The sequence below is a fragment of the Microchirus variegatus genome (assembly GCF_963457635.1).
Source record: "Microchirus variegatus genome assembly, chromosome: 1".
Lineage (NCBI taxonomy): Eukaryota > Metazoa > Chordata > Actinopteri > Pleuronectiformes > Soleidae > Microchirus > Microchirus variegatus.
In genome coordinates this window covers 14,124,119-14,150,399 of record NC_139802.1, presented here as the reverse complement: position 1 = coordinate 14,150,399, position 26,281 = coordinate 14,124,119, and the positions used below count along the sequence as shown (strand labels likewise).

The following is a 26,281-nucleotide window of genomic DNA, read 5'->3' as shown; positions in this document are numbered from 1 at the left end:
CACCGGTTATGAAAATGATGCTCCTCAGTCTGGCGCTGCTCTCACTCCTCTTCTCTCCAGGTATGTACATGAACCTCAGACTTGTTTGCACCGGAGGTGAAAAGGGCGACGTTACGTGTGGTTTATATGTGGACAGAGTGAAACTGTGTGGTAAACAAATACAGGGACAGGAACGTCAATCATGTCATCACTGGAAAAAGTCTGCTGTGGGTGTGAACAAGTGCTTAGTATGGCATACTATAATATACTAATATGGAGTTAATAATGACTGAGCATAAGTTAAAGGTGCCATATGTAAGAATGTGGCCAAAAACGGTTACTACATTCAACTTCAGCGGAGCCGAGTCCGTTCACGTGAACGTTCTCCTGCTTCTGACTGTAGCCGTTTTTACGCTTGGTGTCAGTTTGAGCTCACTTTGACCTGCTGAAGAAGAAGAAGAAGAAGCAGTAGTTTTCAGTTTTCACCCATTCACACGCTTCAGCATGGGGTTAAGTGTCTTGCTCAAGGACACATAGACTAGCAGAGACAGGAATTGGACCCACGACCTTCCAGTTGAAAGACAACTCACCCTACCACTGATCTACCATGGCTCCATCCTAACTCCTCACTTTTAAAATACTTTTACTTCTAAAACTTAAGTACATTTAATATCAGAAAATGACTTGTGATACTTAAGTATAGTAAATAACACTTTTACTCAAGTAACATTATATAAAAAAAGTGACTTCAACTTCTACCAAAGTCATTTTCTGGTTCTTCATACTGACTGATTGTAACCAATAACAAACTATTGATTCACTGCTCTGTTATAACTTTACTTCACAGAAACATCTTCAACAAACTACTTATAGCTCTATAATTATTGATTTTCTCAGATGATGGATTAATTATATTCTACAATTCCACAAATCTTGCAGGTTGCTTTATGACCATGGGAGCTTATTGTGAGTTATTGTGAGTTTATTGTCACGCCTCAGCCTGATGAGCACAGCAGAACAATGAAGTGAAAGGGAGGAACAGCAGCGCACAAACTCCTCTTACAGTAATCACAATTAAAGAGGCAAGCCTTTCCAGTTGGGCGATGTCATCTTTGGGAGTAGCTGCATGTCTATTTTAAGGGATTGACTGGTGGATTGTCTCTCGCTGTCAGTCATCTGACCGTGAATAAATATCGTCTCATGTTATAAACCTTCACACGTTTCAGTCACAATATTTGTGTATATATATATATGTCTTTTTGTCTGCAGTTTTGCCACTGGAGTGCTACGTGTGCAGTTCTTCTGCCACCAACGACGAATGCAACCAGAACTCTCAGGAATGTCAAACTCCGCTGGACACGTGCATGACGTCCGTCGACATTTTAGGTAAGAGAGACGACAGTGAGTGACAGGCTTGGTCGTCTGTGCTGACAGACGTGTTTGGTGGTTTTATTGCAAAGACGTTGGATGGAAAATTGATGAATAAATGTTCCATGAGCTCAAAGTTTTGTTCGACGATTAAATTCGATAAATAAAGTATTGTGTGCACTTGTATTTATGTTTGTGAGGTCCAAAAAAGCATATGAACCTGTATTTATGGGGACATTTGGTCTGGGCCCCACAAATGTAAAGGTCATTTTCAGGATCATAACTAGGTTTTAGGGTTTGGGTTAGAGTTGGGTTTAGATTAGGGTTAAGGTAGGTTAGTTGTGATGGTTACGGTTAGGGTAAGGGATTAGGGAATGCACATGGTTAGGATTAGAAATAAAAAACAAGTTTGTGTGTGTCAGGAGAGGAATAGTCCTCATGGAGACCAAAACCTGGGCCTAATGAGGTGTTCTAGTTTAGGTTCCAAGATGTGAGGTAAAGGGTTGGGGTGATAGACTATAGACTATTAATATTAACTAGGTAAGGTCAGCGATAACGCTTTGTTTAGGTCTTTCCAAATAAATGGAAGTTAATCAAGTGTCCTGAGTAGAATAGCTGCACACATTTAAAATGAATACAAGGAGGAATAACAGCAGTTTAATTCAGGATGGTAATGGAGATGGTCGTGTTGAAAGCCAGGCGTACTCTTCTATTGTACTGAGTGAGGACATTCAGATCATTGTGTAAAATGCTGTCAATATATAAATATTTGGTGATTTGGGATATCTATCTATCTATCTATCTATCTATCTATCTATCTATCTATCTATCTATCTATCTATCTATCTATCTATCTATCTATCTATCTATCTATCTATCTATCTATCTATCTATCTATCTATCTATCTATCTATCTATCTATCTATCTATCTATCTATCCATCCATCCATCCATCCATACATCCATCCATCCATCGTGTGTGTGTTGTTCAGGTGCAGCCAAAGCCATAGTGAAACAGTGTGCGAGCAAGGCCACGTGTAAAGGAGCAGCCTCGGTCGCTTCGGTCGACGACAACGGAAACGGAAACATCGTCGGCTGCTGCAACACCCACGACTTCTGTAACTTCAGCGGAGCCGAGTCCGTTCACGTGAACGTTCTCCTGCTTCTGACTGTAGCCGTTTTTACGCTTGGTGTCAGTTTGAGCTCACTTTGACCTGCTGAAGAAGAAGAAGAAGAAGCAGTAGGACAAGTTGCAAGTATGGAGTAAGGAGATTTGCTTTTCTGAATATACTGCATCTATAGAGGCTGTAATATGTAATATTGTGTAATTTAAACGTGTTTTAAGTTATATTTAAGCTGCTGTAAACACAATAACCTGTGGCTGTACTCTCTTCCCCCGGTAATTTTTTTCTGCCACTTTTATTCCATATTGTATGTGTCTGTACACAAGGACAGTAGCTAAGGGGGGCTGTTATGTTTTATTTTATCCTATAAAGCACTTTGAGTTACGTTAAGGTCTGTCTCTAAAATCTGATTGACTGATTTGAGTAGAAAAAAGCTTGATATTCTAGCAAAAAAGAAAATAAACAGCACTTACTGTTTATTTATGTTTTTCCTTTCAATCTTCAGAAACTTGAAAGCGAGTCCCTGCTGTACTTGAATATTCTTGGTCCAAGCTTTAAATTAAACATGCATATTGTAATAAACAGTATGTGCTTGCCTTAAAGCTTTCTATTATCAATAAGCTGTATTTTGTTGTACTGCACCTGAAAATGAAATCCTCATTGTTATCAGGATCATGAAAGGATAATTTTGGGCTCAAAGACACTCATGCTCTGTAAATAAATATCTCTATCGTGGATAATAACGTGGTCAGACCGATTTCCATTTCATCATTATTTTTTTATTTCATTGTGTTTTTCTCCTAACACGATGGCGGATTATCCCAGCAGACAAAATAAAAACCAGTGTTTACTAGTATGAGTTCTGTACAATTCACCAGTGATACACGCCAGTATAGCTTACAATATACCAACATGAGCAAATTTACGCAACAACATAAAATAGATTGTGTGTGGCATTTCATTTTTTTTTAAACTTCTGATTTAATTTAGTAACATTTTTTTACCCCATAACACCCAGATTTGGACCCTTTTAATTGCTGGTAAAGCAAGGAAATCATGGGCATGGGCATAAAGTAGGGTAACGAGAAAAAAAAAAATGCTGTTAGCTGTGCAAATATGCTCGTCTCCATACCAGTATATCATGCTATACTTGTTCACTCACCAGTACATTTCATATAGCAGTATGTCATATTCCACGTTAAGGTCAATATTAACAAAGACGTGTGAACTGCTGAATATTCAGTTCGGTGTTTTGTGTCTGCAAGACAGGTTCCAGTTGTGTGGCTGCACATTTCATGTGTGTTTGTTTCCCTGGGGACCGTTGTTAGGGAGGGACATTTTTTTTTAAACATTTTAATTTAGTGTTATACCTGATTGGGACTTGAAGCACAAAGGGTTCCAGTTGTGAGGTTTCTGTCTGTGTCTCTGGGGAAACTCACACTGTGACACCGGTGGATAAGAGGCAGTTTAAGGTGTGACACTGACGTCTCAGACTGAATCCTATTTTGTTTTCTTTATTGTGAGAAAACGAACATCTGCTTGTATTCCGTGTTGATGAAGTAAGAAGATTGTGACGGCTGAAAACAGCAGCTGATTAAAAAAAAGAAAAAAAAAGAATGTGAGTAGGGAGTTTCCGGTCTGTGGCGTTTTTCCGCAGACAGGCGTGGATTCTTCACATTTGGAGCCTTTCAAAACTGCTCAGGCAAGAGGTACTGAGGAAGACTGCAGGAAGGAGAGGAGAGGTATAAATGACAAGTGATTGAAATAAAGAAGAAAGAGGAGGATAGTGGCTGCGCTGTCCTCACTCTTTAACTTGCTCTTCCTACTTCTCCCTCCATCTCCTCCTCGGCAATTTCTGAGTCTATAAATAAAAGTTAGTGAGACACAGAGGGAAGACAAGAATGGATGGAGGAGAGAACGCTAACTGAGGGCTGTGAACCTGCCTCTCCAGACTAATAGAACACTGTCTTCCTGTCAGTTTTCTTGTAGGCGCATTGACCTAAAGCACCGTGTACAACCAAAGCTGAACAGAAGACATCTGGTTAGAAGCTTCCATGGTGATGTGGAGGTATTTCAACGGAGGAGGACGTTCACGTCCAAGGGTCAAAACACAAGGGGTGACATGGCTGCTGTTGCTGCTGGCTGATGTCCAAGTCCATCGCGCTGTGAAGTTTCATGCAGATTTACTGCAGATCAAAGGCAATCCGATCAGGTTCTGACGGCTCAAAAGTTGTCACCTCTCTGATATCAGCAAATCCAGACCCAAACGCCCATGGTTGGCGCTTCTGTTGTCAGACCTCAGGAATCACTAGTCTCATCTTTATATTCCTGTCCAGAGAGAGTGAAGCTGCCAAATCCCTGATTCAGGAAGAGGTTCTGCTCTGTCCTTGTTCTGAGAAAGTCACAGTGGTGGAGAAGTTTTAATTCCAGATGAGCGCACGACCTCGGCTTATGGAGGATTTCAACGTTGTGATGAGCAGAGCCGCCGTTTTCCCCCTCCTTCAGCTCTCAAATGTCAGGAGTCACGGCTGACGTCACTTATCCAGGAGTCTTTCATTTCCCCGCTACCAACAGAAAACTGGAACCGTGCCGTCGCGAAAAACAGCAGAACCAGCTCCTGTTGGTCGGATCAGCTGGGCTAGTGTGGGCGGGACTGGGCCATCATCTTGAGCCGGGATTGGTCGATAACATCCAGCAGATTCTTGGCATCAACTGCTAGAGCGTGAGCCGCCGTCAGCATCTGCTTCTTATAGTCTTGCTGGAGACTGCGACAAAGCAAAGATAAACATGTATACATTAGTTTTAAAACTACTAGTTTGTAGAGGAGTAGTAATCAAAGAAAGAAAAAAAAATACTGTTTTGTTCTGTACAGTGTTGTGGCATTGTGGCAATGTGGCACTTCCCAGTGGCAACTTAAAAGAAGAAGTCACTTCAGGAGAGAAATTCTTTGAACCTCTTTTGAAAAGAAAAACAATTTAACGTCGTGAAACTGCTCATTTGTTTCAGTGTTTGTTTCATTCACCAGCTCCACGTGACTTGCTGTGTTTCTCAGTATGTCTGTGTTAATATCTTGTCATCACACCTTACTGCACGCAGGAAGTGGAGGCAGACGACTATGACCGAGAGCACAGAAAAGCATCCGTGGAAACTTTCAGAAGTTATTTTTACTGCTCAAAGATCCTGGTCACTCAGCATTTTGACGCGGTAAATGATTCTTGCCCCCTGTAAAGCCTCGCGTCGGCCTTGGTCTGACAACGTTTCTTTACAGAGACTGTTTCCAGACGAAGTACGCAGCTTACAAATAATGGGCCAATTCCAATTCCTATCTTAACCCTCAATCTTCACCCTCAAGCTCAACCCTTAATCTTAACTGGCCCTCAAAACAAAGTGTTGAGGGTTATTTTGTCACTTAGAAATGGGACACCCCTTAAATGCAGATATGTCTTCAGACTGTGGGGGGCAGAATAACGCGAAAGCTGCGTCCAGTCTGTCAACTCCAAAAAAGAAAAGAACACATTTACGTCACGATTATTTATTACGTTCCGTTTGTCAGTCAAATATTAGGTTGTCAGTGAGTTATAAGATGATACTCATACAAATACCACAACCACAGACATATTCAGCTGACAGTTACCACACACCACGGCTTATTGAAAAGTAAACGATAGCAAACGAGGTGCTTGTCCACACCGGCCGGCTATTGAAGAAAGATTGTAAAATAAAAATAAATGTTACGCAAAATGACGTAAGTAATCCATAACATGGGCCTAAACTAAGATAATACAATGGTTTTCATAATTTTTATATCTCTATTAACAAAGAAAATACTTAATTTGTAGCGTACTCGTTTCGCTGCTTTCGGCGCCATATTTGTTATATGAAAACACGCAATGCATTCTGGGTAGCCCTTGCTCCCAAGGGTGGTCTCGAAAAACCTCAATATTGAGGGCGATACAGCCCTTAAACTCGCCCCTCAACTTAATTTTTCTGAGAATCGGGACAGCACTTGCACTAGCAGGAGTGCACATTTTTGAGATTGAGGGTTAAGATTGAGGGTTAAGCAAGGAATTGGAATTCACCCAATGTTACCTGACTTTATTAGTGTCCCTTTTTCAAGATAAATATCATAAAACTGTGAGAAGGCACAAAAAGTGTGTGTTTGTGTTGCTCGAGTGCGTACATACCTGGTCATCACATACTGCTGGGCTAACTTCATCTTCCCAATCAGCTCTGCCAAGTCAGAGTTCAACAGCTTCTGTGCCATCTCGATCTGTGACAGAAAACATGAGCAGTGATTATCAGGCACCTAGTGTGTACAAATACATGTACGACGTGTCAGTGCCAGTGCTTTCTTTGTACCTCTCTGTGTGTACAGGCTGGAAGTTGTGGTAACGTCTCATCCACTGTGGCCAATAATGTCCTCAGTGCCAGACCCACATCCTGGAAGACACAATACACAGTGTTTTTTTGAGATCAAAACAAAAGGAAACATCAGTCAGGAGAACAGACGAGGAGACTGGTGCAGGTCACATCCACACGATTCATCTGGAAGCAGCAGTACTCAAATTCAGAAGAGCCGACATAGATCATTGTTAAACTACGGTGCCAGCGCGGGCAACAGAACATACAGCTGCATAAAACTGTCGACAGAAGTGCCTCCATCTTTGTAAAACTCAAGGTTGCCAGCTGCAGGCGGCCAACTGAAAGATTTAATGTGAAGCTACTGTTGAGCAACAAATATCAAAGCAAATAAAATATACTTTATACAAAAGCAATACACAACATGACAGAGACAACGAAGGGACATATAATTCACAGAATATATAAATAAAAACATGAGTATTGCAGCAAGCTTAAAAATGGGTACTAGTATCTGCCCTAAAAAAAAAAAAAAGGAAAGAATGTTAAAATGAGCTCTCATAGGTAACAGGTCAGAAAACAGGATGTGTAACAGGACGTTTTTGCCAGTTTGATTCCAAGAAGTTCTGTCATTAAACTGGCAGCAAACAAACTGAATCTGTTACCTTGACCATGGGAACATATTCTTCAGGAGGAGCGGGCTGAATCTTGCTCGACATCTCGATCACAGCTTTGACCAATCCTGTCACGTTCTCATACACCTTGTCATTAGAGCGGTCCAGATTGGCGGTGGGGGGCGGACTTATCTCTTGGGGCTGCAGCTATAAAAAAAAGAAGCAGTAAACAACATCATTTCGGTGGGGGGGCCGTGTTAAGGAATGAAGAACTTAAGAGTGCCGATGGTGAGAAAACGGCAACAAAACACGAAACAAACTAGTCGAGACACGATGGAGATGAAAAAAGAAAACGCCTCCACAGTTAGCGATACAAACCCGATATGATCACAGAGAACATGTACATGAATCATGCACCGTCTGACCACGTCACAGACACAACACTGACTCCCAGACATCTTAAAACAGGAGGAGAATAAAAGCCACGACTGCAGAGCTACATCACAGCTACATGTCAATGCGTAGATTAATCAAAGCGAGCGATTAAACGTGTGTTATAGAGATTTAGGACATGCTTTAACTTTGTAAGGCAAGGAGTTTGTGTGGATGACAGATTGTTTACATAAGTAATGCTCCATTCTGGCCACTAGATGGTGGTGTCACCCTGGGTGTATTAATGAGTAATCTTAAATGGGGCTGAACAATTCATCAAAATTGCAATACAGCCTACTGCAGTACTAAAATTAAAGCCAAAATGTGCGTCAAATGACCATTTTAGATTAAATAGATTCATCTACAGACTGAAGAGAATATCTTTGTTTCTCACAGATCTGCACAAACATCACACACTAATCATTTTAAATGTTATTCAAATAGATAGATGAGAATAATTATGTTAAAATGACCAGTCCCTCTCATATCGCAATACACAGTTTCAGTCAAACATAATTATATACAAAATAGTTCAGACCTAATCCTAGACAGAAGTAACTGAACTACTCTAAAACACAATTGCGCTCCATCGTATTTCCTCTTAATCATCCTCGCCCTAATCTGCCTCCAGTGCTAAATCGAGCGTCTGCCGCTAATTATTCACAAACTCACTCCAGATGCTCAGTCATGGAAGAAAATCAGATTAAATGAATCAATAATTATTTTTACACAAGTATGTTAAAAGGTAGTGAAATTAGTTAAAATTAAAAATTCTTTCTGTTGAATCCGATTTAGAGGGTTAAATATTGTTAGTGTTAGAAAAGAGGCCAAACTTTTGAGACGAGACGGAAACCAGACGACACAGCGACTGCAGAGATGCTATATACATATATATGTATATATTTGTTTTAAACATGAACACATCTTTATTTGTTGTACTAATGGAAGGAGGAAAAGAACCACATGAGTCAATGTGTGACCAACTAGGAGACAAGACGCACAGTAAACACACACGGACAGTGTGCTGCTTACCCGCCAGGGCTAGGGTCAACATTAAGGAAGTGTGGAAGAGGAGGAGGAGGAGCAGGAGGAGGAGGAGGAGGAGGAGGAGGAGGGGAGGAGGAGGAGGGAACAGCCGAGGGGAAAAGAAGATAAAAAGAAAATATTAACATTCTAAGAACTATACACATGCAATGTGCATACTTGTGTACTTTCTGTATTTCATCTTCTACTAATATGCATAAACCATTCAAATGCCTGATTATTGTGTATGTTTTCCACTTCTGTTTGTCACTATGTGTGTGTGTGTGTGTATACCTTGACTCCATCATTGTAACTGTCTCCTGTATTTAGACAGGCAGACACTTGGCTCTGGGCCCCAGGTCGAGGAGGTTTCTTTGGGGGGGCCACATGCTCTGCAGGAAACAACGTAAAAAACAAAAGATTTTCTTCAGAGTTTAAAAGTCTTACCAATAATGTCCTAATATCATTTTTGTTATTTGTATAGATGAGCGGTCACAGCAGCAGCAGCACACTTCTAAATGTTGCACTGACAAAAGTGATGCAGTCGGTGAATAATAACCAATGTAAAGCTGATTATTGTGATAGTGATGGTGAATGCCTCGATCGTTGTAATCGAGGCATTAATGGGTCGCACAGCCATTAATGCCTCTGTACCTGTTTGTAGGTGTGAGAAGTTTGACACACTGTCGCACACGGCTGAGGGGGAAAAGTAATCCTGCCCGCTAAAGATGCTAAAAACTTTCTGGATGTTTTCATGGCTGATGGAGATTTGACCTGACGGAGACACATGGACAGTTTTGTGTGGGTGTGTGTGTGTGTGAAAGACACACAGAGTGGTACCACTACCATGATCACATCAGGGAATCACCACTGCAGTTCCCTGATGTGGATACTAGAAAATATTGTCATATTTCATGGCACAATACTGCATCAATTCTTTCTATCAACTGTGTCCACTAGATGGTAGTAGGCTTTCAGTCTCTCTCTTCATTTCCTCTCACAACAAAACACACTATTGTCACTTCTGTATAGTATCTTCTCTGCCTATGTAAAAAGTATTATCTGGCTGGAAGATTTTAGCCTCTATAAATATCAATAGTGTAATAATAATATATAAAAGTGATTAAAAACTAATACAAACATACTTATGTTTTGTATTCAGTGTTTGCCAATACAGCCTCCTCAATGTTACACAATGGAACTTTAATTCATCAACAATATATCAGATTATATAGATACACTACTGTTCAAAAGTTTGGGGTCACTTAGAAATGTCCTTATTTTTTAAGGAAAAGCACTTTTTTTTCAATGAATATAACATTAAATGAATCAGAAATACACTATATACATTGTTAATGTGGTAAACGACTATTCTAGCTGCAAAAGTCTGGTTTTTAATGGAATATGTACATAGGTGTATAGAGGCCCATTTCCAGCAACCATCTCTCCAGTGTTCTAATGGTATGTTGTGTTTGCTAATCGCGTTAGCTATGGGATGATTAGAAAACTCTTGTTCACCCTTGTTGTTTTAAAATCATTATTTCTAATTTAGTCAATTTCTTGACTATATTTTCTATGCATTTTGCAACTCTTTTGATGAATAAAAGTTTGACTTTTAAATGAAAACATTGTATGTGTGACCTCAAACTTTTGAACGGTAGTGTAGCTGTGAATACAGGGAAAAAAACAAGTTCTTCATACAAAAAAAGAAAAAACTAAAGTCTGGCAATGTTTTCTATTTTCAGCTGAATGATGTTTTTCCTTTGGCCTCTGTACTCAGCTGCAGGCACATTCTCACAACATACTGAGCTGGACATGTCGTGTCCATTTAAACAAGAGCGTGATTTGCTCACGTTCAGGCCAACAGGCCGCCGAGTTCACAATCAGCTCTGTGGTATTGTGGCAACAGACTGTAAACTGTGCAGGTAAACACTACAGACACAGCTCTACATACTCAGAAAGACTAAAAAAACCTAAACACATGTAACACTTTACAGTACAGTATGTACTTCAGGGGATTGAGACAGGAGAAAATAAAACAACAGTGGTTGTTTGACTGTAATTACAGAGGGTTAGAGTTCTGTCTGTCTTACCTTGTTTGCCAACGGGCTGGTATATGTGCTGGTTTCCCGTCTGCTCAAAAACACAAAACAACAAAGGTTAGCGAATGCAATCACACAAATTAAGCAAACAGGAAATAAAAAAGCACCAGCTAGAGATGTAAAACTTGGTGAATCCAGTATAATGTTGATGTAACTTGACACCAGGTCTCCATTTGTTCTTGTAAAACTGTAGTGTGTGGTTCAGCACTGTATAACAAAAGTATTCTGTCAGGCAACACCAGGAGAACGAGGAATGTTTCCTTTGTTAGTGCAGCCCATTTAAAACCAGAAAAAAAACAACACTTAACCATGTCTTCTGTATGATTTGATGCTTGTCAGCATAAAGCGGTGCCACAAACTCTGCGGTGGCACCAGGAACATTACATGTTTACTGTGTTTGCATTGTTGCAGTATCTTTGTTGTTTTATCTGTGTGAGAAAAGAGCACAGACGGCTTTGAGAGCCTTCAGAGTGTCAGGGTTTGACAACCACCAACACCCAAAAATACTCTACTACAGCATTTCACTCTCACACAAAGACACACTCACATATAACCGAGGAAGGCTTTCCCACCACAAACCACAGCCATTCAATGGGAGGAGGAAGAGGAGGAGGAGGAGGAGAGGCAGTGAGATGAATTACAGAGACAAAAATATCTGTCTTCACCATGCTAACTTCAGACTGCTGCAACAACCTAACGATATGATTTGTAAAATGTCTGCATTAAAATATCCAAAATCTTACATACTGTGCTGGATAGTGTACATATGGGCCAACATGCTTTAGATCTAAATAAAACTGTATATACAAGGTTAACAGACCATTTGATGAATTTAATTGTCGAAAATTGACAGTTATGTAATCACCCGGCTTTTTCACGCTTTGGACAATATCCGTTTTTAAAATGGAGTGAGACATCTCACTTTCTACCTCATCTCTGCTAGGAGTTGCATGCAGTGGAGACGGCAAATATATCTTGGCTTGCAGAAACGTGGATACTTGATTTCTTTGATTTCTTATATCAGCACTTTGCCAGTCCTTGTATTAAAATAAAATTAAAATAAAACATTTAATTTAAGCATTTTTAATTATCTGTAGAGGTATCCTAGACAGCAGCAATGTTTATTAAAATAAATGTGTATGCATCAATTATTTTATTTTATTGTCTGTATTGTTAGTTAACAGATGCCCAAAGGACAACATTTTTCTACATGTTTTTAAATGATTATTTTTGTATTTATTCATTAAATATATAACTGTTAAATATGGATCCCAAGAGAAACACCTTTTTAGTTTGCACTCTTGCTAAGTATCTATTAAATGACCATAACTCTGGTTTAATTTGGTTTGAGAAGTCTAAAACTGGGGAATGTTTGGCATTTTCACTATTCTAAATTGTCATCTTGTATGTTGTGGCATGTAGATAGCTGCAAACCCATTACTCATTTCCTCCTCTAATAATGTCGTTTTTCACACTCACAACATAGTTAGTGGGAAAACTGTGCATATGACAACTTTGTTTTCTTGCAGAGCTCTTCTATTAAAAGCCAGCGTTGTTATGGGAATCCATTGACCCCCTCACCAATGACCCCACCCCACACAGGTCATTTCCGATGGCTGAATCAATCCCCTCAGCTCTAATCAAAACAAACAAATACTTCAACCAACTATGGAGTCTGACCAGAATGTGGACTTCCGCTTACATTTGTCTTTATCAGACATTCTCCTTGCTTGAACCCACACACAACTCAAAAAAAAACTAAATCCATTCTATTTTTAAGATGTGGAGGACGTATGATGAAGGTCATTGATCCATTTTGTGGACAAAAAACTCACACTCTCTCACTCAGTAAAAACTTTAAAAAAAAAAGTGGCTTATCGGTGAATGTGCAACCTCTCTGGCATTATTAATGTTGCTGCTGTAAGCCTGAAAAACAGCAAGTAACAATGATGCCATTAGACAGCAGAAAAAAAGTAACATACCGGAGGTTGAAGTCCACCATCATCTCTGTCTAGACTCCCTCTAGAACTTCTGGTGTCTGGTTTCTAAACACACAAGTACACAAACACAAAAATTATACATCTTCACATTCCAGAACTCAGGTTCAGGACTCAGACAGAGCTCAACAATTCTGTATTTAGAGTTATTCCACATGACTGTTTTTGCTTTTCTATACATATAGTGATATTCTTAAAACTTTATACTACTTTACGTCAAACCGTCAGCACAGAATCCTACAACTGTAGTCAGACTGACGCATTACTGTATACTGTATATGATGCAAAAGGAAAGATCATTTACTATCAAAAGACACATGTGCAGCCATTTAAGGAACCCACGATGACAATGAGTAACCCCGAAATCTGTAAATGAGTGATACATCACGCCATGGTCTGACCAAAATGAAAACCTCCAACTTAATCTGAACAAACACAAAAGTCAAGGTCACTTTGACTGGATTGAAACCTACTGCAAAAAGCTGCAGGACCCGACACTTCAGCGTGAGATGAAAATAAAACCACACACACACACATACACAAAAAACACAATTTCACCAGCCGCTCTGTCACACACATGTCTCGCCTACCAGTTTTCCAAGACAGGACTTGAAGACCAGCATTGCCATCGAGTTCATCAAAGTTCCCCGAGTGAATTGTTGTGTTCGAGTCGCTGTCTGTGACGTTGCAGTCGAATCTTATAATAAATCTTCTGCCTGCTTCTATATCTCAGTATCTCATCTCTTTATTCAAGCCTGCACTCTTGTCTACACCAGCAGTTTCATCAAGACACAAATTCAGATTCAACTCCAGCTTCCTGCCTCCACCACACTTATATCTGACTCTGACGCACAGGGAGAGAGGGAAGGATTGGAGAAGGGAGGGAGGTGGGATGGAGCATGCTGCCAACAAGCCGTAAGCATGTCTATCTTTCTTTCTCAAAACTTGCCCTTCTTCTCCCTCCTCTTTCACTCGCCCCTCCCTAGAGAGACAGACAGACACACCCTCAGACGTTTGTGTAGCTATTCTTGTTAAGACATTGTCTTCCATTCATTGGGACAGCCTAAACAAAACCGTATCCAAAACTTTAACCATAACCATAAGGGAATGCCTAACCCTTTGTCCTCAATAGGACCAGGATTTAGTCCCACTTAGGACTATTGGTCCTGATAAGGTCGGTGTTATACCAGGAAAGGTACTTAGGAGGTAAACAAAAAAAAACATACACAAACACACACCTCCCAAGCTTTTCAGTAATCTTGTCTGTTGTCAGTTAGCGGTTGTGGACTGTTGACTGGGCTGTTAGATTCTCTAAGCCTATCATTAGCCTGGAATTCACATAGGCCACACCTGCCTGCAAACTCTCGCTCTCTCTCCTCTCACGCACACACGCACGCACGCACACAGCAAAATACTTGAGCAGAAACCCCACACATCCTTCAATCGGTGTTCACAGAAATATGCATCCTACGTGAAACGTCTCCTCCTTCTTCTACTGTAGCCTTTATCTCATCGAGACATTTAACACTGTTCACAGTGAAGCCACGAGACGGCACGTGAATGTGACTTTTACCAGAAGGAACAGACATAATCAACATGAGGAAACAGTTGCTCAGATCACTCAGTGCATGACGAACATTATCTGAATCAAAGTAGAGTAAAAGTCAACTGTACTGTGGACTGTGGCAAAAAAGCATCACTTATGGAAGTGCACATGGGAACATACATGTATTAATTTAAACTGTATGCAATTAGGGCTGAAACAATTAAGTGATCGTCAACTATCTTGATAATCGATTAATCCGTTTGTAGCTTTTTTCATGATTAAAACAAGATTTCTGATTGTTTCAGCTTCTTAAATGTGAATATTTTCTTTGTTCAACATAACAAAGAAATCATTCAAACTTAATCATTTGGGTTTGTGGACAAAACAAGACATTCGAGAATGATCAACGTTTTTTAAAATTTTCATATTATGGACCAAACGATTAATCGAAAAGATGATCGACAGATTAATCGATTACGAAAATAATTGTTATTTGCAGTTCTATATGCAATGCATAAAACTATTAAAGAGGATCATTTGTGGGGTATACATGTGTCTCTGAAAATAATTTAATGCCCTCAATTTTGAGGCATTTAAAACTGACTAAATCACAAAAATACTTATTTCAGTGACTTTTAAGCTATTAATGGATAAAACAGTAACATTTTTCATCTCATGCTCAGCCCCCAAACAATGTGGTTCTGAACCGATCCCAGAAAATCCTTCAAGTATGAACAAAAAAAAAAGTCAGTTACTACTGTGACCATAGTTCCATCAGTTCTGATACACATGAAATTCTTATCAGGTCTGCTATATTATTTGATGAACTTATTTGTTATAACGTCAATATTTTGACATGTCTTGGATGCCATGATTCTCAGAATCATTTTGAGTTTTTGAGAGAGAATCATTTAGCAAAGAGTGGCAACTGAAAAAGTACATGCATCTCGAAACGTAAAGGAAAAAAAAACCCTCCACAACACAAGTGACGAGTTTAAAAAAAGGCAACTAAACAGGACATGACATTTTTCCAACAATAACACACTGAACCAAGCAGCACGACACACATACGGGTCTTTAAAGGTTAGCTGTTTCTCTGTATTTACTGTGTGTGCGTGTTCATTTGTTTCTGTGATATCTAACTAATGTGAGGGTTAAGTTAAAGTGGAAGCTTCTATATTCAAGTTGGTAGTTCTATGTCAGTGTGTGTATTATTATTTTTTTTGTTTTACTGTGTGCTGTGCGTGTTACCAGCAGCATTTCCTCCTGTTCCAGCCACCTCTGATCCTCCTCCATCTGCTGTTGTTGTATCATCAGCTGTTCCTCCATTAACAGGCACTGCTGGCCTACACACTGCTGCATGTCTACTGCCCTGTCCTATACACACACACACACAAATACAACAAACAAACAAACAGGCAACAAAAGACAAGACGAAGCACACAGACATGCACACCAACACAGAAACACACACGCACAGATGAAGACAGACATGCAAACGCACACAAATACAAACACGGGAATGTGGAAACAGGCAAGCACATACACCAGACTGATGAGAAGCTAAACTGAGGTGACACACACACACACAAACTAAAAATAATAGCCATCAATGGACCACCAAGTTGTACAATTTAGATTTTTTGGTAATTTGGCAGATTCTTGGACTGGACTCATTATACAGGTGAGTTATTTCCAAATTTTAGCTTACACATTTAACTGCACTGGAAAATAAAATGGTGGAAAGGAACCACCACATTCCTCTCCCTAGTGCATTTGAATCAAATATACAAATACAATATTAGATCTGAAAAATTGCACAGAGCTTTTTATTTACATCAAGTCACACCTTCTTCTCCTGTTGTGGTGACGCGCAATCGTTCACCATCTACTGCTTTTGTTGGTGAACTAACCCAATATCTGGCCAACAGCAGTGGATGGAAACACTCTGTGTTTGATTGTTTTTATGATTTGTTGTTTTTTATAATACATTTAAATAAAAATCAAGCTATGATAATATCCGGATTTACGGGTTTGGGTTGACCATCCTACCATCATGACATACAAGGGTGTTTGCACATGTGTGAGAGAGATGGGAGATGATTGTGAGTTCCTACCTCCATTGCAGAGGCCCAGAGTGCCATGTCCTGCCCATGAGGCTGGGGAAGGAGTTGTGCGTGCGAGTGTGTGTGGACGTGGTGGCGGGGGTGTGTGTGTGCATGGTGTGTGTCCAGCATTGCTGCCTGAGGAGGATACAGGGCGCTGGGCACGGAGGGAAGCGTGTGAGGGCCGGGGTACCCTGCCATCTGACACAGAGAGAGAGAGAAAGAGGGAAAAAATGTGATATCACGTCACAATTTAAAACTTTAGGTTTTAATTCTGTTGCAAAAACTCTGGTAGTGCCACTGCTTCCCCAGACCAACGAGGGTTGTGTAATTACATCACATATTACATATATATATATAAAAAAAATTTAATTAATGGGAATAAATTGGGCATATCCAAAATTGAGGGTTGGGAACTTAAATATAGTTGGTAAATAATATGTTGTATCATAGTCTTGGCTAAAACAATCAGATTTGATAGTTAGCTACATATAGATAGATAGTTATACATCTCTATATACAAAATCTATTTATCGCTAGAAAGTTATATAAAGTTAAAGTGTATATATAGGGAGAAAGTTATCTATCTATCTATCTATCTATATATACATATTAATCCGTGTCATGTTTTTATTTTTTAACAACCATTATCCCCATGGAAAGTTTCCAATTAGGAATATTTCCAAAATTCTCCAACTAAAGTTCCTGGAAATTTGCTGGGAATTATCCAGCCTTTAGCAACCCTAACTCCAACCATTCTCTTTCAACATTAGTTTCGGTATTTTACAACCTCACTCGTGTTTCAGAGTTCATTGCTGTCTCCCTTTAGCTGTTGCGCTTCAAAAAGCATCACGCTGTCACCACAGACACAGGAAAAACAAAACACTGCTATATACTGAAGAACACAGAGAAACAGAGCCATGTAAGGCTGTTAGGCTAATTCTGCATTGTGTGATCTCATTGGCCGTGATTTGAATGCAACAAAAATGTGTTTATACTTCAAAGTTACACACTACAACTTTACATTTCATAATTATCTGCGGAATGCAGCCGTACCTTTAGAGCTGCGAAGTTTGTCTACATACCTGGTAGTGCCCGGGGTGCTGAGGACTGGGATAAAAACCTTCACTTGAGCGAGGACTGGGATAACCTGGTCTGCTCGGCTACAGACGGACAGAATGAAAGAGAGAGAGAATACAAAGACAGAATGAGAAAGTGTAAGAAATCAAGTTAAAACTAATGTTAATTATTTTTCAAAAGTAATGCCAGAAGACGGGGGACACAAGGACATTCAGACAATCAACACACAAACCTCCAGGGAGCCGTTTGTGTGGTTGGGTTAGCTGTCAATCAAAAAGAGGGATGACCCACTGGGCTGCAAATCCAGCAAGCAGTTAGTTGAACTGGTATGAACTACGGTCCCTATATTACAAACATTAACACCCATGGATAACCAGGCTTAAATATGTGCCTGGACTATGGATTAAGGGGAGCTCTGAATAGATGTGATGCAGGGATGTACATATTGTGTTATGATTACATGTTCACCAAAGACCACTATTTTAAGTGCATTTGTTTCACATTTGGATTAAACATCAAACTCCTTCTGAATAACAATTTTCAATTCAGGTTACTAATATAGGATTTCTCCTTTTTCAAGGCATGTCTAATGAAAGCCTCTGATGAATGCTGATGGCCAAAGGAACAAGGTTTTAGTAGGGGATAGTTTGATTATTTTAATAAGATATTAAGATAAAGTCTTTTGTTTAGCAGTTAAAGCTAAAAAACAGAAGTCCATGGTGAACCCGTAGCCTAGCTCCTTCAATTGGTTTTCGGGTGATTTGTCAAAAATGAAGCTGGATGAAGTTTTCCCTCTAAAAGACGTTTTTTTTCTTGATGATTCAAACTGCTCTTGTACAATATTATAACAACCTCTACCTTCCACAGACTGTCATAGTAGCTTTCTCTGGGCCACACCTCCGACAGCAAGACAGAAAAAAAGACAAACGGAGGGAGAGGGAGACAGACAGCAAAGAAAGACAGGAAGGGATGACAGGGAAAGGAAAAAATGGGAAAGAGTAGGAAGGGACGGACAAAGAGAAGCAGACAAGACAAAGAAACTGAAGACGGGACAAACGGGAGCAGCAAACCTTCAGAGTCAGACCAACAGACAGAAACATACAGCATGTTTGTGGACATGCTCTCAAATGGAAGGACACTGGGAGGGAAAATTATAACTCAAAAGTTCCAATTTGGCCCAGATTCACAGCCCTGTCATAGTTAGTCCATGTTTAGGGAATGTTTCCCTGGGAAAACCCAGTTTAAAGATAGAAAGATAAACACAGGGACAACAGACAGACTGGAGGTTAATCTGACAGCACCGATACACCAGGGTAAGACATAGGTTTATATCTGGACATTTTTAGATGAATATCTGACTTTAACATATAAATAAACAGGCCAAATGCAGCGCTGGTGTTAGCTCATCATCAACGTGTAAAATAAGTATTAGCAACAGCATCTTACAACTGACTATGAGCATATTCACAGCATCTGCTGAGGATGAAAACACTGACACAATTACCAAAGCCAGGTCTTGTGCTCATGATTGTAAAATGACAAAATCAAGCGTTGGCTATTTCCAAAGTTTCCATGGTGCTTTGTAAAAAAAATGTATGGCTATGTGTAGTTCACCTTGATCATTTCAGCCTGCGGCACTAAGTAAACACACTATGGCATAACTCCATTAGGAATTGTGGGAATGCTGAGCACAGTGTAATTAAGATTTTTTCTTTTTTACTTCAAGAATCTCTCAGGGGGCACACTTCATCGACTGACTCCCACACAGACACATCCATCATCATAATAAGCGTCACAGAGTTGTGCAGGCATACACTGCATCAGCAGCTTTGCAACAGCAACGTCTCACAGTGACTTATTTCAGACACTGATTTGCTGCAGGGATTTAACTTGTGGCTTGTCCTCTTGTTGCCTTACACAACTTAAGCATATTTTACATGAAGCTACAGCTCCAAGTGCAGACTGAGCTTGCATACTTTACATACTAGTCACCTACAAAACCCAAGCTCATGTGTAGTGCTACTGACCATTATTCAAAAGCTGGTGCCAAGGTGACAGAGCCAGCTCTACTGTCTAAGTAAACATACCCCCTAACATAAGTTATTTTGTTATTTCTGTCTCAAACACATTCACATAAGTCATATTATTGGACTGAGTTTGCATATACAAAAGTGAGGGAGTGTTCAGAGCAGAATGTAGATCACAGTATTAAAGAGAATTGGGCTACATGTAAGAGCAAATCCTTACTCTTATGAGATATGAGACCAAGAACCAGGGAATGGAAAGAAAACACTGTATTACAGCTTTATTTCTGCACTTAAATTGTGTATATGTATATATACACATATACATATATACATATATATATATATACATATATATATATTATCCTGTTACCTTAGCTTTTATGGCTGATTTGTGAAATAGTGCATTCAATCTTCAGATATTCATTCAGAGGTCAGTCACACTCTAAGCCCAGTGGAATTAGGGATTCTATACAGGCATTCCAAACAGTCTAGAAATAGGGTGCAATAATCCGAGGACACATCAACACAATGCCTGACAAAAACAAATATATGTGACCCGTTCGATCAAAGCCAAGGTCATTTCAACAGCACATCCTTCACACGGTGAAGCATGCAACCAGGCTAAGCATAAACATACATGCCGACTGCACCGTCACTGCACTCGGTTACAACGGATAACTCAAATCAAAGGGTTAAGTCATTAATGGTAACCACTGAAGCTATATATCAAGAAAGTAGTAGCTTTTTTGGAGAGTGGAGTTTTTGGTTGTTATGGTAAAAATATGTTTCTTTGTTAATATGTTCTTGCTTTCTACTGGCTAAGTAATTAACACTGCTTAGTAATACCTTTGGTTGTCATGTTGTGGATACAAACACACTACAAGGAAATTTACCGGTATTCAGTCATGATGAGTTACAGAGAAATATTTTTTTGAAACCAAATTATCAGGAATATTTTAACTTGTAGCAAGTAGCTTTAGTAGCTTTAGTTGAGGGGAATCTTCATGTTGCTTTCTATGTAAGACGCTTAACTGAGCGTCTCTGTTCGTCTATGAATCTGTGATTATCTATTTAAATCCTGCTATAAATTTACCAAAGGCTCCACAACCAAGTCTGTTGCAGCTTTCTTCGATACAGACATGCACAGGTTTGTTTCAGTTATTATAAACCAGGAAATCATGCAGCGTAGCAGTTCACCACCTGCCTTTAAAGGTATGGACATGGGTCTTTCAGAGCACGGCGTGTGGGTGGTTACATGGGAGCTTTGTAATCTACTGGTTGGTAGGTGAGGGTTAGCGGAGGGTCGAGTGTAGTGAGTGAGGTGAGCACCAGTGTGTGAGACCAGTGGTGGTCTCACACATGACTGCACCACAGGGTTCTGGGTCTGAGTGTCGGAATCAGGCTGGAGTAGGGCACTGGGATTAGTTTGGCAGTTTGACATGGACCGTTTTTTTGGGAAGGGGAGAGGACAAACATCTGACGTCCTGCTGGGCAGTGGGTTAAGGTTCGGACTAAATAGTGAAAGGACTGGGGAGAAGTTCCTGGGAAGGGAGTGGGAGACGTGTGACATTGGCTGAGATGAACAGAGCAGGTGGCCGTTAGTAGAGGGGTTTATCTTGTTGGGGCCGCTGCAATTGGACATGCTGTCCAAGTTAGTGAGTGGAGGAGAAAAGAGGTTTGTTTGAAACTGTGGGAACAAGCTTTGACAAGTTTTGGATTCAGAGTTGAACTTAGTGTGGTGTGGAGAGAAAGAGCGATTGCAGTAAGTGGTGTTTTGAAGAGGAACGGACAGAGGCTGAGGATTGTGAGAAGAGGATAAGTGATAGGGAAACTGCATGGGTGATGAGTAGAGTGGAGGAGCAGGAAGGTGAGAGGAGGTACAGGGAGATGGAGGATGGGGGTTTCCATGGCAAAGGGAAAGCTGGGAGGCAAAGCGTTGTTTTTGATGGCAATGGTACTCAGGAGAGGGAGCAGAAAGACAATCCAGACTGAAGGTCGGCTGCAGGGAGGGACAACGACTGGGCTGCAATCAGAAAGACAAAGTAGAGGAGGGACAAATGCAAATAAAAAGTATAATTAAAGACAGACACATGTAGTTGACAAGTATGGGAGAGAGGGATGAGCCGACAGTGAGAAAGAAATATGCTTGGCTGTAACCAAAGCCATACTGAGCCTAAAAAAAAGCCTTATTCACTGTTTTAATTTACTTTTGCTGTCAAATTAAATTAAAAAAATATCAAAACATATCCATTAATTAATGAATTTATACTGGGGAAAAAAAAACATTACTGATGACATAAACCAAACAATTATCGTCATCTCCAAAACTACAGTTGGCTTTAGTTGTAACCAAAAGAAGCAGGTAACAGATGTAAACAGCAGGGGAATGGGGGCAGTGAGTGTGGGTGAAGCAGCCAGCAGCTGGGGCAACAAGCTGTGATGGTAACTCGTGACAGAGGGCTTGGGAGGCGGTTAATGGTCTCAGAAAAAGAAGAATATAAGGAGTAATGTCATATTTGTAATGTCATTTACAAATGTATTCAGAAAGTCCACCCTGTTTAGACATTTAAAATGAGTGAGTTATAAACGTACATTGCCAAATACATCTTTTTACACTTTTTTTTTTATTGACCTTGATTGTCACAGTGAGAAATCCCCGCTTGAGAACCTCATGAGTAATTGAACTAAGCATGTCACATTAGATGAAACCACATCACAGGAGCTGGAATCACTGACTAAAATGTATTAATCTTCACTCTTAATCACACAGGCAGAGCGAAACAGAGATTTATTCCCACACTCAAAACAAAACACATAGACTCAGGGACACAAATGCATGTGATGTATGTCTTACCTTTGGTGGTGCTTCATCAGACCCTCCCGAGTCCCAAGAAACAGTGACTTGTCTCCGCATCTCCATCCTGTTCCGCTCCTTCTGCTGGAGCTTCTCCTCCTCTAATATAGTGCTGAAAACAAGGAAACAGATGGTTTAAGGCACCTGGTGAAATATTTAACCACAACTACATATTCAACAACTAACCGAGGGCCCAAAGTTGTGGTAACTTTGGGCCCTCGGTTAGTACTCTCGCCCTTGCAGCAAGAAGACCCCGGTTGGAACAAGGGCCTTTCTGCAAGGAGTTTGCAATGAATGTATGTATGAATGATCGTGGTGGTCGAGGGGCCGTTTGGCGCACACAGTCTGTGCAGCTGTGGCTACACGTAGCTTACCACCACCAGTGAGAATGTGTTAATTAATAATAGGTAATTTGTAAAGCGCTTTAGGTGAAGTTGCTAACAATACAGTTGAATATCCGTGCCATTTCTCCATCACGTGTTTCCAGTGAGTGGAGCAGTTTGGTTTTACCTTGATGTACCAGAGTAAAATGGTTCAGTAAGGTCAGGGTAGGATTCTTTTACTCAACATTCATGTTTTTGTTGTTCCATTAAATAATTAAACATTGACATTGTTCTTCTCACAATGTATAAAACATGTTACTTGTACATCTTCTTAGGACAAAACTATTTCCTTAAATTAGCCAACATTTCTGGATAATACTTTTGGATATTGACTGTATTGGTTTGGATATTGAATATTTCCAAAATTCCCATGTTCCCATGAAATGTTCAGAAAATTTACCGGGAATCTTTCGCCCCTTTTCAACCCTAATCACAACACAACAACCACAGTGGAGTACCCACATGTTATCACCATCAGAACAGCAAAGTGTTGCTGCTGTAAAGAAGAAAATTAACTTACTTTATTTCTGTGTCAAACCTTTTTAAACACAACCTTAAACATACATCACATTAGTGACAGTTAGTGACAGAGCTACTTCTGCTACCAGTAAAAAAAAGAGATGGTCACTTGTTATATTTCAACATTTACATGCTACAATAGACAACAGCAAATGTTTCAAATTGCACACTTCCTTCAACACTTCGGTTAACCGTAACCACTGAAGCCATCTGTTTGCTGTGTCAGGGTAAACTGTGACGGCAGCAGAAGCAGTAGTAAATCTCTGAGTGAAATAAAGTCCCAAACCAAGCATGTTTTAGGACTAATGTAGACAGTGAGATACCTGCTAAAATTACAGACACTGACCTTTTCCCTGGAGAAACGACTGCTAAACCAAACCCAGATTCTTCCGAAGAGCTGACTGTTCCACAGAACAGAAAACTGAGTGATTCAACAATGAAAGAGAGACTCGTACACACACCCACACAGCTCTGCTTTCCTCAACAGGGATAAAAGCTATTTCTAGTAACATCATCATCCTCCTGTTGTCTCCCTCCTGTGTTTTGTATATGTGTGTGTGTGTGTGTGTGTGTGTGTGTGTCCTTGCACCTGTCCAAGTCCATCTCCTGTCAGGATCACAACATACATTCTTTAACACATCAGTGCTGAAATAATATTCCTCTAAACAACCAGTGAAAGCCGAGAAAACAAATCGAGCAGCAACTGCTGTGAATCAAAAATGTATTACTTCAGTTTTAATTTAAGTATATGTTGTTGATGGATGCACATTTGACTTTAAGTTTTAATGTTACTATTATGAGAATGGCCATTTGATACTGTTCATATTGGTTTCAACAACTGTTCTGGTGTGTGCATTGCTCTGTGTAATAAATCCCTGCCAGCTACCAGTAGTAAATGTTTATACTGATATAATAATAAAAAAAGATTGTGCCAAATTAATAATTAAAAAAAATCTTACTATTTAAGTTAGAAACAATTTTACATTTTTATTTAAAATAATTCTTATGTACCTTGATAAGACCTGTAAAGAAAGAAGGATTCTTTTTCTAATCAGGTGAATTGAACAGATTAACATGGGTAGTAACATTCAAACTAAAATGTGCCAGTGTAACTGCATGTAAAGGCTTTTCCCCAAATGTGTGTTAAATGCAGGTTAAGAGTTCAATAACCTGATTGTATGAATTAATGAGTTTCATCGTCTCAGGATGAGCCGTTAATATTTACACGAGGGTCAGCTCTACAGGGGGCTGCCATTTTGGACCACCGTGTTTTAACAATACTAAACAGGTTTTGAGTTTTGATGTTAACTTAAGGCTACATAGGTTGGAAGGTGAGGGACATTAAGCAGTGAAATGCAGCTTCACCAATCGATGTTGCTTGATTTTTCACACTGTAGAAGGAAGTAAAACTATTCCAAAGCAACAAGTCATCATTACTGTCAGGTTTACAGTAAGTGACACACGGCATATCCAGTATGAACCTGGGATGATGATGATGGCAACATTAAAACTCTCCTCCCCCATTAACACAAAACCACCACCTGGAACAACAAGGCTTGTTTAGCTTGTTGACACAGGCATAGCCGTCTGCACACAGTCTTGGACTTTTTTAGCTATGCCCTGCTTCACTCTCAGTCTCATGTAGTCCTCACCTGTCTGTTAGCTGTCCAGTATAATAACAGCTACTGATGATCACTGAGCTGGAGATAACTGAGCAGTAACTTTACCACGGAGATGTAAAGTAGTTTATCTCAGTATTATTCTTGAGAATAAACCTAAAAAATCCACCAAACACAAACAATCTCTTCTTGACTCTGCTAACTAGTAGAAGAAAAAAACAAAAAAAAAACAAGTTATGTTTTAAATGCATACAAAATGGCTGCTCCACAGCATCATTTGAATGCTGCACACTTGTGCACGTCACCAACACTGCATTATTGTCAAAGAGAAAGAAAGCATTTCACTCTAATAAAGGCTGACAACAAACGCTTTTAACACCAAATGAGACAAAAGAGACCATACTTCACCTTCAGAAAAGGCCTGTCCGAGAGCAGCAGAGTTTTCCCAGGCAAACTCTTAAAGAGGAAATTTCTAGTAACCAATTAAACGATGATGAAGGTCTAGCAGAACTCAATACTACATGAATACCTGGATCCCCAGTCACAACCTTCTCCTCCTGATGGGATGATGCAAATAACCTTTTCTAACTATGGTAGATCGTTACTCAGATGCATAAGTAGATCTGAGAATCAGGAGCTTTGGTCAGCTCTCTCCGACCATGGTTGTGCAGAGCTACACTCGCTCTGCTCCTCTTTTTCTGCTTGTTTCTCTCTTTCTCTCTCTCTCAGTTGGAAAGCTGTAGCTCCTGGCAGCTGCCCACTGTGCGCGCACACGCACACACACACGCACACGCGCACACGCACACGCACACACACACACACACACACACACACACACACACACACACACACACACACACACACACACACACACACACTCTGGTCCGTCTAGGAAAACTGTAGTAGTCGCTGAAAGCTGCATATTTGGCAACAGAGGCCTATAATTGATATTATGATATAAAAGCCAGCCAGACCCAAAGTACCCCAAACTGCATAACCTTATATGGCATGACTTTCTCCTATTAATAGCCAGTGACCACAGTGAACACGGTCAATATTGACTTGGTTTCCAGGACACTGGAGGAGGCACATTAAGGGCTCCTCACACTTTCTTCACGCCAAGTTTTCACAGTCAATTAAATTGGAATAA

General features: G+C 40.0%; 2 protein-coding genes across 5 annotated transcripts in view; one reads left to right on the top strand and one right to left on the bottom strand.

Annotated features, from left to right (window-relative positions):
- Positions 1-4,230, top strand: LOC310935633 (uncharacterized protein; the record flags this gene model as incomplete). Its single annotated transcript, XM_083899566.1, has 4 exons — positions 1-60; positions 1,249-1,365; positions 2,340-2,518; positions 4,129-4,230. The coding sequence occupies exons 1-4, from the start codon at positions 9-11 to the stop codon at positions 4,228-4,230; spliced, it is 450 nt and encodes a 149-aa protein (XP_083755692.1). The 5' UTR covers positions 1-8.
- The window catches only part of LOC310925478 (focal adhesion kinase 1-like), a 57,332-nt gene continuing 34,337 nt past the window's right edge, over positions 3,287-26,281 (bottom strand). Inside the window, exons 23-34 of one of the 4 annotated variants that reach the window (XM_083887443.1) lie at positions 22,611-22,722; positions 17,735-17,812; positions 16,662-16,850; positions 15,796-15,921; positions 12,984-13,046; positions 10,993-11,032; positions 9,554-9,673; positions 9,194-9,291; positions 7,496-7,651; positions 6,831-6,911; positions 6,656-6,741; positions 3,287-5,236 (exon numbers count right to left, since the gene is read on the bottom strand). In XM_083887443.1, the coding sequence (XP_083743569.1) occupies positions 5,110-5,236; positions 6,656-6,741; positions 6,831-6,911; positions 7,496-7,651; positions 9,194-9,291; positions 9,554-9,673; positions 10,993-11,032; positions 12,984-13,046; positions 15,796-15,921; positions 16,662-16,850; positions 17,735-17,812; positions 22,611-22,722 (1,276 nt within the window). In that variant the 3' untranslated portion in view covers positions 3,287-5,109. The remainder of the gene's footprint in view (positions 5,237-6,655; positions 6,742-6,830; positions 6,912-7,495; positions 7,652-9,193; positions 9,292-9,553; positions 9,674-10,992; positions 11,033-12,983; positions 13,047-15,795; positions 15,922-16,661; positions 16,851-17,734; positions 17,813-22,610; positions 22,723-26,281) is intronic. The other 3 variants (XM_083887444.1, XM_083887445.1, XM_083887446.1) reach the window with 3 other exon arrangements.